Source organism: Giraffa tippelskirchi, chromosome 4 (genome assembly GCF_054371585.1).
Source record: "Giraffa tippelskirchi isolate mGirTip1 chromosome 4, T2T-mGirTip1v1.2.pri, whole genome shotgun sequence".
Classification (NCBI taxonomy): Eukaryota; Metazoa; Chordata; class Mammalia; order Artiodactyla; family Giraffidae; genus Giraffa; species Giraffa tippelskirchi.
This window is the reverse complement of record NC_137278.1, coordinates 193,210,398-193,222,328: the sequence shown is the minus strand read 5'-3', so window position 1 is coordinate 193,222,328 and position 11,931 is coordinate 193,210,398. Positions and strand designations below refer to the sequence as shown.

Genomic DNA, 11,931 nt, shown 5'->3' with positions numbered 1-11,931 from the left:
TTTTAAATAATTTTTAGAGCTGAGAACTCATTTATTTCCCACAGATATACAAAATATGTGTATTGTGAAATATGGGAATAGGCGCATAATAAAAGATATGTCTAACTTTAGGTACTGACTTTACCTTTGAAACCTTGAGGAAATCACTGCTTACACAAAAACATTTAAATGTGAATAGCCCCTGAGGAGTTTGTGACAAACATAAAAAATCCAAAAGCTTCTATAAACAACTTCTATGAGCACCAAAAGTTAAATTCTGTCAGGTATGGCAGAAACAAGAGATCCACAATTGCTTTTTTAAACAGATGGGAATCTGGCTACATGTTTCTACATGAAAGACCCTTTGTCATAGGATACACCTTCTAGAACAATTTTCATCTTTAAAATGAATCAGAGATCTGGCCTCCTGAAGGACCACAAGCACTCTCCATCCAGGCTTTGATATGTTTTTTTGGAGCAAAAATTCAACAAAAGGTGGCTTTTATTTACAGAGTTTAATGTGTGTGGCGACTGCCGGATCCACTTGGACTCAAGTGAAGATAACCATTAAGCCTGCTTAGATATTTTCTTGTTTTCAATTTGCATACAAAAAAGTTTGCTTCACGTTCATAAAAACCCCAATATTATAAATGAACAAATCCTCCCTCACCCACCCCTTAATTAAATATAAACAGTTTCAAAAAACATATAGTTTAGATTGGTTTAATCTTGAAATGTAATCCAATAAGACTAAACACTAAACACTTCAGGTCCTGCACCAAATAGTAAAATACTCGAAGGCCTTCAGGATCCCTAAAATTTAAAAGATAAAAGTTACTTTTTTATTCCAAGAATGAAACAACATTAATAATATAAATTAATTCTTAAAACAAAGACCAAAACCCCAAAACAATTAAAGGAACTGAGGAGAAAGGATTTTCTGATAACTATTAATATAACTGACATACTGGACAATTTCTATCTCTATCTTTTCTCTGAACTTTTCTCTGAAATTCCTCTCTCTCTTTTACACTAAAACCAGTTAAGCAAACAAATAAGTTATTACAAGTTACACTGATAGGAAAATAACACTAGAAGAACATTTTGAGGGGAAAGAGTGGAAAAAAATAATAGGAGGCAGAGAGATTTTTCAGACGATGGTAAGAGGTATCACACACAGAGCTTGGGAAGGCATGTACGGCTACAGTCATACTTAAGCTATACCGGGGTTTTCTCCATTTCTTTCAAGTATTAAACCCAAGGAGGCAAATGATGTCATATGGGACTAATAAGGCTGAGAAATCCAAGAAGGACTTCTTTTAAATTCTGTGGGGCTGCATCCAGACTAAGACTTTTTGGCAATCAGTAAAATACACTGTTAACTTTTTTGATAACAAGTCTTCACTAATATAAAAATGAGGATTATGTATACATAATAAATTGCTACAGGATACAACTAAAGTAATCTCATCAATCTGACTATGGTTCTAAAATAAGCCTCTCTAATAAATTATGTCAATTTAGTCAAAATGCTTTAACTTTTATTAATGCTTTTAATACTCACTTTGACTGATTGACATCAATAAGAGAACCTATTTTTGATGTGGTAAAAGAAATGTGTTCATCTCCAATTACAATTTCAAGCTCCTGAAAAAAATAAAACAGAGAAATGTAGTTAATGTAAAAATTCACCTCTTACAACCAAGAGGTCCCGATTTTAGCTGCAAGCTTTCTAGCCATGATAGAGAGGGTAAAAATAAAAAAGAAACAATCTGTTAACTATAAACTATGTCTGTAAAGTAAAAATCTCATCAACTCCTCAGAGGTCCCCAGTATCAGGATGAATCAAGACCTGCTCTCCAGAGATCTCATAAAGAACATGCTATCAAATGAATGATAGACTTCCGAGTTACACAGAAATGTTTCTTACCATGTCAATAAAAACTAATAATATGGGTATAAGTCTATTTTTAATATAATAAATACAAATACATTTCTCCTTTCTACCAGGCTCTACAAATAAACTGCATAATGTTAATAATAGCACTATTCAGCACCTACTGTGTATCAGGCCCACTGATAGGGACTTTAAAAACATATTCTCTGTAATCCCCAAAACTGGGCTAATAAAGCCTGCCTTTCTCAGGTCAGCTTTACTGCCTGATTTTACAAATGTGAAGCCCAAGACTCAAAAGCAGAGGGAAAAAAATTTGTTTGTATTTACAACCACTAAAATGTGATGGTACTAAGATTTAAATCTTGGATTGTCAGACTGAAAGATTCATACTCTTTTGACTTCACAAACAATTACAATTAAGAACTAGTAAAACAAAACAACATAAAACAGATGCTTCTAGTGTACAAAACTAAATATAAATTTTTCTCCGTATTTTATCTGCAAATCTAAAATGAAAAATTAAGAGGCTATGTCTGTATTGAGTTTTCAGTTTAAATTAACAGATGTCATTAAAGACACTCTCAGTTCTGTATTTGATCAGAAAAGATCTAATTATGCCTGTTTATGGCACACACAGAATAGATAATTAACTAAGACTCTCAAGCAATCAAAATCTTTGACCTAAGGATCCGAAAGACAACTTCAAGGGCATAAGTAATCCTCCCCATTATCCAAAACACATGAACAGATGATCAAGTGGGTAGATGAAAACACTGCTCTCTCCTTGAGTCTAAGAGATAATAAAAGGTTTGCTGCTGTTGTTTCTGATTTTTAATGCCAATATATATATACGTCTAAAAAAATGGGGACTTAAATTTACTTCTTAAAAGTGTTCACAGTGAATACAATAAATACTGTTAACTATTACCTTTGCTTTCCTAAATAACGTTTCTTTAAAAAGAAGCATTAAGTTACTGCTACAGAGCATCAGCATCTATTCTCCACATTTTCTTCTAGTCAAAGAAGTTGTTATACAGTATAATCCTCGGGAACACACAAAAGCGAAATTAAGTACTTCTTCCTCCTGCAGTCATATCTCATTCTTCCAGCAGTTGAAAAGACCCAATTCAGAAATCAAACTCTTTCTACAGAGTGAAATCAGGCCTTCAGAGCTCTTCAGCAGCCCTTTGAGAAATATCAATTTTTCTGAAGGGAATATGACAGGCAAAGGCAATGGTCAGTTTGAACAAAGAAACCAATCAAATCTCTCTCTGGGGTATAAAGAGGCAAATAAGAATTTTCAAAGTTATATATAAGAAGAAAGTGAATTTTACATAGTGAGAATCCCAATTCTCAAATTTAACACACATTTGTGTTTTTTCCTACCTATTTTTATTATTTATTAAGAACTCATTGGGCTTCCCAGGCAGCGCCAGTGGTAAAGAATCTGCCTGCCAGTGCAGGAGATGCAAGAGACACGGCTTTGGCTTTGGTCCCTGGGTCGGGGAGATACCCTGGAGGAGGAAATGGCAACCCACTCCAGTATTCTTGCCTGGAAATTCCCATAGACAGAGGAGTCTGGTGGGCTACAGTCCATGCAATCGAAGAGTCAGACAGGGCTGAGCACGCATGGAGGCAAGAACTTACTATTCCTAATGAAAGCACTTAACTTATAATGGAAAGTAATCCTAACACTGTGAAAACACCCTAGGTTAGCAGGGGTGGCCACAGAGAAGACTGTTCAGAAAGATGTCTAAACTGCCTCCTTTATTACTAGGAGGCAGCTCACAAATTGATGCAAAGTGAAATACAATTATAAAGCATTTACCAGGTGCCGACTAGATGAAAAAAATCCAAGATTCAATGAGGATCTATTCTAGATAAATAAGGAGAAACACAACAATTATATTAATAATTTTTATAATTTATGCGTTTAAAGAATTACTAAATACAAACCTGTCGGCCAACCCTGTCAGGAGGAGGCCACAAAGCATCATCTTCTTTTGTAATTTCACTGTCATCAATAATTCTCTTCAGTTCTTCCATTACACTCTTGTGTACATAAGCCTGAAAGCAAGTAATAAAAATGTCAGGGTCTACACCTTGACACAACTTAGATGGAAATAATAAAACGGCATTACAAACCCTGAGTATTCAAATAGAATATTAAAGAAAAGTTTAATTCTGATTCTAAAAGGAGAGACTCATTCATCCCTTCTTATGATTTTTCTTCACCCTCTTGCCCTTTCCTTTAAAATATATTTTTCCCTCTTCGTATCATTATTCCCTCCTTAAAACCCTGTATCAAATATCTGAGTGGTTAACATAAAATTTATGAGGTGAACAGTGACAAATGCAAATACACATTACAGTTAACGCGGTGTACTCTTTCTTATACCTAACTTTTGAGACTTTCATTTAAAATGTATACTGTATTTAAAACATGATTGTCAATTAGTTTTAAATAATAAGCAGAGTAAAAAGACCAAGTTAATTATAAAATGAATTAAATGATATGCTCAAATGTGGGACTACAACTTAATATATTCAGATTGATTCTTTTGCTGTTATAGATGCTACAAAGAATCCTTTTTAACCTATAAATCAGCCTTTTCTCTACAGGCTTAGATGTACTTTAAATATGTAAGTAAAAACACAGACACGAGGAAAACAGGCTTAACACAAAAAATTAGATATCTGAAAAGAACGTACCTCCTTTCTGATCATGACATCATTTTTATAATTGCTGTTGTTGGCATATCTAAGTTTTCCTGTAGGAAGTAGAAAAAAAAATCAATCTATAACAGCAAAAACTGCTAAAAATAATAATAATAAAGAATGACATCATAAGCAATTCTGAAGGTAAAAACCATATTATAACACTACTTTCATTAATATTTCCTCCCTCCTGCCATAAGATCAATGCTGGATATGCATCTGCTGTTAAGCTGCCTGAAGTTGAAGCCAATCAAGTGTTTAAACTCCATGCCTTCAGTACAATTTCATATAATAGGAGGGTCATTTTCAAAACCCTTTTTCTTAAGCTATGCCATGATTCAGACAGGGAATCTGAAAAAAGAACTAACGTTTCTTCTAAAGTTTACCTTACAGTAATGTCTTATTGGTGCTGAGTTACCCAGAGCATTTAATCTAATCTGTAAAACAACCCTAAAAAGTAGGTTTCATTCTCTCACCTATTCACAGTTGAGAAAAACAAGAGTTAAGTAGCTTGCTCAGCGTCACACAAGATTCAGACATAAATCTACCTTCTTCCAAAATACATGCCTTCCCCATGACTCCAAAATGTTCTCTTTTATTTTCCTTCAATTCAATGTATTACGGTAATGCTACTATTTTAGAACTGCAATTAAGAAGCAATACAAACTACATGCTGCTTCTGCATAAAAGCTGGTCAGTTTGTTATCTGATTGTCATTTAATGTTGATATAATCCCTGATGTATGCTTCTCCTCATGGCTGGTCAGTTGCCTCGGTACAATTGTAACGTGATCCTGATCCTCTAAAATGATAGGTTATCTTAATAAGGTGAATCTCTGAGGAACTGCTGTCTTTGGGTCTCATTATTACTGATGGAAACATTGTGGAACAGTGTTGGCAGATAAGAACTAGTGTTCTGGAATCAAACTTCCCTGAAAATACTCAATTGAAGACTAAGAAGCCTCTTATCCTCATCCATCTGAAGGCAGACAGAATGAAAACCACAATCACAGAAAACTAATCAAACTGATCACATGGACCACAGCCTTGTCTAACTCAATGAAACCATGAGCCATGCCATGTAGGGCCACCCAAGACAGACGGGTCATGGTGGAGAGTTCTGACAAAACATGGTCCACTGGGGAAGGGAATGGCAAACCACTTCAGTATTTCTGTCTTGAGAACCCAATGAACAGTATGAAGAGGCAAAAAGATATGACACCGAAAGATGAACTCCCCAGGTTCGTACGTGCCCACTACGCTACTGCAGAAGAGTGGAGAAATAACTCCAGAAAGAATGAAGAGACGAAGCCAAAGAGAAAACAACTCCCAGTTGTGGATGTGACTGGTAATGGAAGTAAAGTCCGATGTTGTAGAGAACAATATTGCATAGAAATCTGGATTGTTAGGTTCATGAATCAAGGTAAATTAGAAGTGGTCAAACAGGAGATGGCAAGAGTGAATATCAACATTTTAGGAATCGGTGAACTAAAATGGACTGGAATGGGCAAATTTAATTCAGATGACCATTGTATCTACTACTGTGGACAAGAATCCCTTAGAAGAAATGGAGTAGCCCTCACAGTCAACAAGAGTCGAAAATGCAGTACTTGGGTGCAGACTCAAAAATGACAGAATGATCTCTGTTCGTTTCCAAGGCAAACCATCACAGTAATCCAAGTCTATGCCCCAACCACTAATGCTGAAGAACCCGAAGTTAAACGGTTCTATGAAGACCTACAAGACCTTCTAGAACTAACACCCAAAAAAGATGTCCTTTTCATCATAGGGGACTGGAATGCAAAAGTAGGAAATCGAGAGATACCTGGAGTAACAGGTAAGTTCGGCCTTGCAGTACAAAATGAAGCAGGCCAAAGGCCAACAGACTTTTGCCAAGAGAACATACTGGTCACAGCAAACACCTTCTTCCAACAACACAAGAGAAGACTCTACACATGGACGTCACCAGATGGTCAATACTGAAATCAGACTGATTATATTCTTTGCAACCCAAGAAGAGAAGCTCTATACAGTGAGCAAAAACAAGACTGGGAGCTGACTTAAATTGAAGAAAGTAGGGAAAACCACTAGACCAGTCAAGTATGACCTAAATCAAATCCCTTACAATTATACAGTGGAAGTGACAAATAGATTCAAGGCATCAGATCTGATAGATAAGAGTCCCTGAAGAACTATGGATGGAGGTTCGTGGCATTGGATCAAGGTGGCAGTGATCAGGAGGCAGTGATCAATATCATCCCCAAGAAAAAGAAATGCAAAAAGGCAAAATGGTTGTCTCAGGAGACCTTACAAATAGCTGAGAAGAGAAGCAAAAGGCAAAGGAGAAAAGGAAAGATATACCCATTTGAATGCAGAGTTCCAAAGAATAGCAAGGAAAGATAAGAAAACCTTCCTCAGTGATCATTGCAAAGAAATAGAGGAAAACAACAGAATAGGAAAGCCTAGAGGTCTCTTCAAGGAAATTAGAGATAACAAGGGAACATTTCATGCAAAGATGGGCACAATAGAGGACAGAAATGGTATGGACCTAAGAGAAGCAGAAGCTATTAAGAGGAGGTGGCAAGAATACACAAAAGAACTATACAAAAAAGTTCTTCATGACCCAGATAATCACGATCGTGTGATCACTCACCTAGAGCCAGACATCCTGGAAAGCATTCAAAGACTAAGGTCATGGCATCATGGCATCCGGTCCCATCACTTGGCAAATAGATGGGGAAACAATGGAAACAGTGACAGACTTTCTTTCCTTGGGCTCCAAAATCACTGCAGATGGTGACTGCAGCCATGAAATTAAAAGACGCTTGCTTCTTGGAAGAAAAGTTATGACCAACCTAGACACAGCATATTAAAAAGCAGAGACATTACTTTGTCAACAAAGGTCCGTCTAGTCAAGGCTATGGTTTTTCCAGTGGTCACGTATGGATGTGAGAGTTGCACGATAAAGAAAGCTGAGCGCCAAAGAATTGATGCTTTTGAACTGTGGTGTTGGAGAAGACTCTTGCGAGTCCCTTGGACTGCAAGGAGATCAAACCAGTAAATCCTAACAGAAATCAGTCCTGAATATTAATTGGAAGGACTGATGCTGAAGCTCTACCACTTTAGCCACCTGATGGAAAGAACTAACTTATTGGAAAAGACCTTGATACTGGGAAAGACTGAAGGCAGGAGGAGAAGGGGACGACAGAGGATGAGATGGTCGGATGGCATCACTGTCTTGATGGACTTGAGTTTGAGCTTAGCTTTCGGGAGTTGGTGATGGACAGGGAAGCCTGGTGTGCTGCAGTCCATGGGGTCGTAAAGAGTCAGAGAGACTGAACTGAACTGAAGATTAAGAAAAAAACTACTTAATCTATGTGACTGGCTAAAATTGACATGGACCAGCTAAAAGCTGTTCACAGGCCAAGACCCTGAAGCACATAAAGAAAGAAAAGATAAAGAGAATTCAAGTAAGTTTGGCTCCTCAGCTAAATTTAGTAAAGACCTGGGGGGAACCAGGGAGATTAGGGCTGATTAAGGTTTCTAAGTAATTGTAGAACCTAGTCACCCCGACTTCTGTCTGACATTTCTGATAGTCTTCCCTTTTCCTAGTATGTGATCCTCCCCTAAGTTTTCTTTCATGCCTTCACAGAACTTTGCCCAAAGCATGAACACAGCACCTAATATGCATACTGCTTTACGCTTAGTTTTATGTTTATGTCATCCACCAAGATATAACTCCTTGAGGGGAATGAAAAAGTCTTCTGCACTACTGTACCCTCAATTTTTGTTTTTACGTGTTGCCCAGCACATAATATGCATTCAAAAAATAGTCTATGCAGTTGGACTACTGTTGTTACAATACCAGTTCAATATACAGTACAAGTATCTAAAGAGAATCAGAGTTGTCAAAATGTAGAATTTGCTGCACATTCTTTGGGCAATTAGCAGTTTCACCTCATTTCCCCCTGCCCCGCTCAAAGGGCGCTCAGGAGTCTGACTCCTTTTTTCCCAGAGACCAAGAAAATATGTCCTCTCATCCCAATACTCATCTCAACTGTTGCCTTCTGAAAAAAGATTTCCGACTCTGTCATGCATAACTAACCACGCCCCCTTTTTATAGTCTTGATGCATCCAATAGCGAACAACTGTATTTAAGCACCCCAAAGACATCATTACACTCGTTTTTCTACAGGTCTGGCTTCCCGCTTCAGAGTAGGACTCATTTGCTTTTCTAGACTTGTTGCCTTCCATACAGTGCCTGAATGAGTAAAACGGATGAATGGGCCGTCTGAAATTTACTGTTTACAGGAAGATTTTAAGCGTCCATGGGTCCACCGCGTGGTGGGGATGTTCTAAAAAAAAAATGTTCAAGTATTAGGCTGATTAACTAGAAGGCCTTTAATGTCCCTTCCGGTGAACTGATTCTAGGATTCTGATTACTATAGCTTGAACTTTAGGATCTGGCAGGATAGGCTTTTCTGAAATAATTGACTCCGATTAATTCTCTTTTATTCCCCCAAACCACTGCACGCTTCCTACATTTTTAAGCTCCTCGACCTAAATGTACACTCGTGAGCCCGAGCAAGCTCACCCACCCACCCACCCTGCCTCCTCCGCGGCCTCTCCGCCTCGCTTCTCCCCTGTTCAGCATCGCGCCCAGTTGCGGCAGCCGCCGCTCCTCCGCTCACCGTCCGGCCGAAACTCAAACTCCAGAAACTCGTGTCCAAACTTGCCCTTGTGCCCTACGTAGTAGCGCAGGTAGAAATCGCTGGCCATAGACATCTTTGTCCCCGAAAAGCCCGCCGAAGGACCAGGCGACGTGCCTCCCGGCGCCTGGCAATGACGTCAGTCGTCCAGGATTACACGTCACGGCGGGCCGGCCCTTTCAGCCTCCTCGGCCCGAGAGAAAAGCGGGCGGGGTCCAGGGTGCGGTGTGACCTGAACTTTGCTTTACTAGGGTCATATTATTTTCAAAATTAGTTAGATCATATTATATTGGGAAAGCACAGAGTGGTAAAATATGGAAGCATTTGTTATGGACTCCGAACTTGCTCTAAGTTCTAAATTGAAAGTCGCTCTGACTTTTGGGGTCTCAAGGCACCCTGTGAGGTGGGTGTGGCCTTATTCCCCAGGTTAGTGGGATGAGTCAAGATAAAAGCCCAGGATCAGAATGCAGATCTGTAGTACAGCCATTTCTCTTGCTAGATTTCAAACACAGGCCACTCCCCTTTGGACAATGATGGCTCGTTTTCTGCCAAAGAAGCCAGTCAAGACAAAGTAGAAAGAATCCATCAGACAGGAGGTCTGAAAGTTTGAAGAGCACATTGAAACAAAATCTCTTGACAGTCATGATACGAAAAGTTTCTTTCAATAATGAAACTTGTTTGGTTACTAGAGGTTGGGCAATTTGATCTCAAATCAACTGATTTAGCCCACATTTCTTAAGATATAAATTATACTGGGGAAATGAAGTAGCACTCATCTGGGGTGGGTTTTGAAGGATGGGGAAAGACAAGCTGAGCTTGTCCCAGATATATTGATTATCTTTCTTTTATCGACACACAGAATAATCCTGCTTGTTGGATACCCTTTAACCTTCAGTGGAATTTGATAAAGAGAGTGGCAGTCAGAAGACCGGGATTTATGCCCATTACTTATCTCTGCCTAACTTCTTTTAAGACCCTATCTCTAAGCCTTTCTATTGGTCAACCAAATGAATAGACTACAATCAACTTTGTCAAGCACAAAGAATTGTTGAAAGGACCAGGTGAGATAATGTATGTGAAATAAGATTTAAAATTTATGAAACAACATATGATGAGTTATAATGGGCATTTCCTATGTGCCAGAAATGGTTGGGCACTGGTAATAAAAAATAGTCCTTTGTGCTTGTGGTCTAGAAAATGAACATGTAGACACATATTAGTCCATGGAAGCAAATGCTATAAGAAAGTGTTTTTTGTTTCTTTGTTTAGTGCTAGTAATATTACAGAGGACTCAAGTCACTTTATTGGGGAAGAGGGGAAGTGGAAGAAAGGGGAAATACCAGGGAAGATTTGTGACAAGATGCTATTTGAATTGGACCTTGTTGGATAAATTCAGTATATGTTCAGAGGGATGGAAAAGCAAACAGCCTGAGCAAAGACACAGTGGTGTTAAAATGAATGACTTGGGAAAGCCAAGAAATTCGGTATCGTTAGAACACAAAGTTCATGGAAGTGGAATAACCAGAAAAACAGACTGAGCAGGTTATGTTAAGTATTAGCAACTGTCAATATGGAAACCCATATTAATCACTGTAAAAATGTTAATATAGAAAAATTATTCGATTCCAATATAGGCTGCTGTTACAGAAAATATACAAGACACATATGGTGCTGTATATCACCTCTTGGGTGACTGACCTCTCCAGTTTTGTCCAGACCAAGGAGTTTCCTGGGATGTGGGACTTTCAGTCTTAAAACGTGGGACTTCCCAGGCAAACTGCGATGAGTCAGTCACTGTGCTTATCACAAAAATGATCTACAGAAACTTGACCACAATATTCTATAGTATCTCTGGAAATATAGGCAGTAATCCATTTGGGTTGTTTTTTGTAGGAAGCCCCATGCAATCTTTGGATTCCCTAATGCTTTTCCTTCCAGTTGTTGGCACATGTGCCAGAGTTCATGCTTACCTAGAGAGAGCTACAGACACCAAATCTGTGACTGTGTAAATAGAGCTTATGGAATGCACAGTGTTAAGATTTTTATCTGTAACCCTTGACTGACTTTATCCCCTAAACAGAAATCTGAGCTCACGACTAATCCTCTCTAACTCTGTTATTAAGATGAAGTGTGAAAATATACCTAATTGAATCCTTCTTATAATTAGCCACAACAACCACCACAAAAAAAAGTCAAATTGTGTATCTCTTGTATCATGATAAAAATTGGAATGTGATAAAGCATTTGTGTATTGTGGTCTTGGATGTTATACTTCAGAGCTATGAAAATGTTCTGAATGGCTATTGAGCACTTGAAATGTGGCTAGTGAGACTAAGGAACTCAATTTTTTATTTTTAAATCTTATTTAAGTTGTGTGAACTAAATATTAAATAGCCAGACATGTCTAGTGGCTACCTTGGACAATATATAAGAGCCAGTACATAGGCTTTTGCATGGGCTGGAAATAGTGAAAATATTTTTGGAACACTGAGAAATTTCTATTTCAGTGGCTGTATACATCAAACTAGGGCATACTTCCTAGTAACAGCACAGTTTGTTTATGAAAATAAATGTTTGGGCTCCTGTAATAAAGTCAAATAAAGAACTATTTCTGCCTTTGCTGATGCAG

The 11,931-nt window shown here is 38.1% G+C and overlaps 1 protein-coding gene across 4 annotated transcripts; it reads right to left on the bottom strand.

Annotated features, from left to right (window-relative positions):
• MAGOHB (mago homolog B, exon junction complex subunit) lies at positions 1-9,437 on the bottom strand. 4 transcript variants are annotated; one of them, XR_014081992.1, is made up of 8 exons: positions 9,285-9,437; positions 7,247-7,448; positions 4,589-4,647; positions 3,833-3,943; positions 3,705-3,752; positions 2,805-3,082; positions 1,544-1,626; positions 1-792 (listed from the first exon to the last, which is right to left on the bottom strand). XR_014081992.1 is itself a non-coding variant. In XM_081589355.1 (7 exons), exons 2-7 carry the CDS (start codon positions 7,401-7,403, stop codon positions 693-695), a joined length of 558 nt encoding a protein of 185 aa, XP_081445481.1. In that variant the 5' UTR covers positions 7,404-7,448; positions 9,285-9,437; the 3' UTR covers positions 1-692. The 4 variants fall into 4 exon arrangements, 3 of the variants coding, with proteins under 3 accessions (XP_081445481.1, XP_081445483.1, XP_081445484.1); XM_081589355.1 differs by lacking the exon at positions 2,805-3,082; XM_081589357.1 differs by lacking the exons at positions 2,805-3,082; positions 3,705-3,752.
• Positions 9,438-11,931: the final 2,494 nt, after the last annotated feature.

Coding starts and splice junctions, on each gene's coding strand:
- MAGOHB (XM_081589355.1), bottom strand. CDS start 7,403: ATGGCTGCAGTCACCATCTGCAGTGATTTTGGAGCCCAAGGAAAGAAA. Junction 3,944..4,588: donor ATGTCATGATCAGAAAGGAG/GTACGTTCTTTT, acceptor ACTTGCTTTCAG/GCTTATGTACACAAGAGTGT. Junction 793..1,543: donor ATTGATGTCAATCAGTCAAA/GTGAGTATTAAA, acceptor TTTAAATTTTAG/GGATCCTGAAGGCCTTCGAG.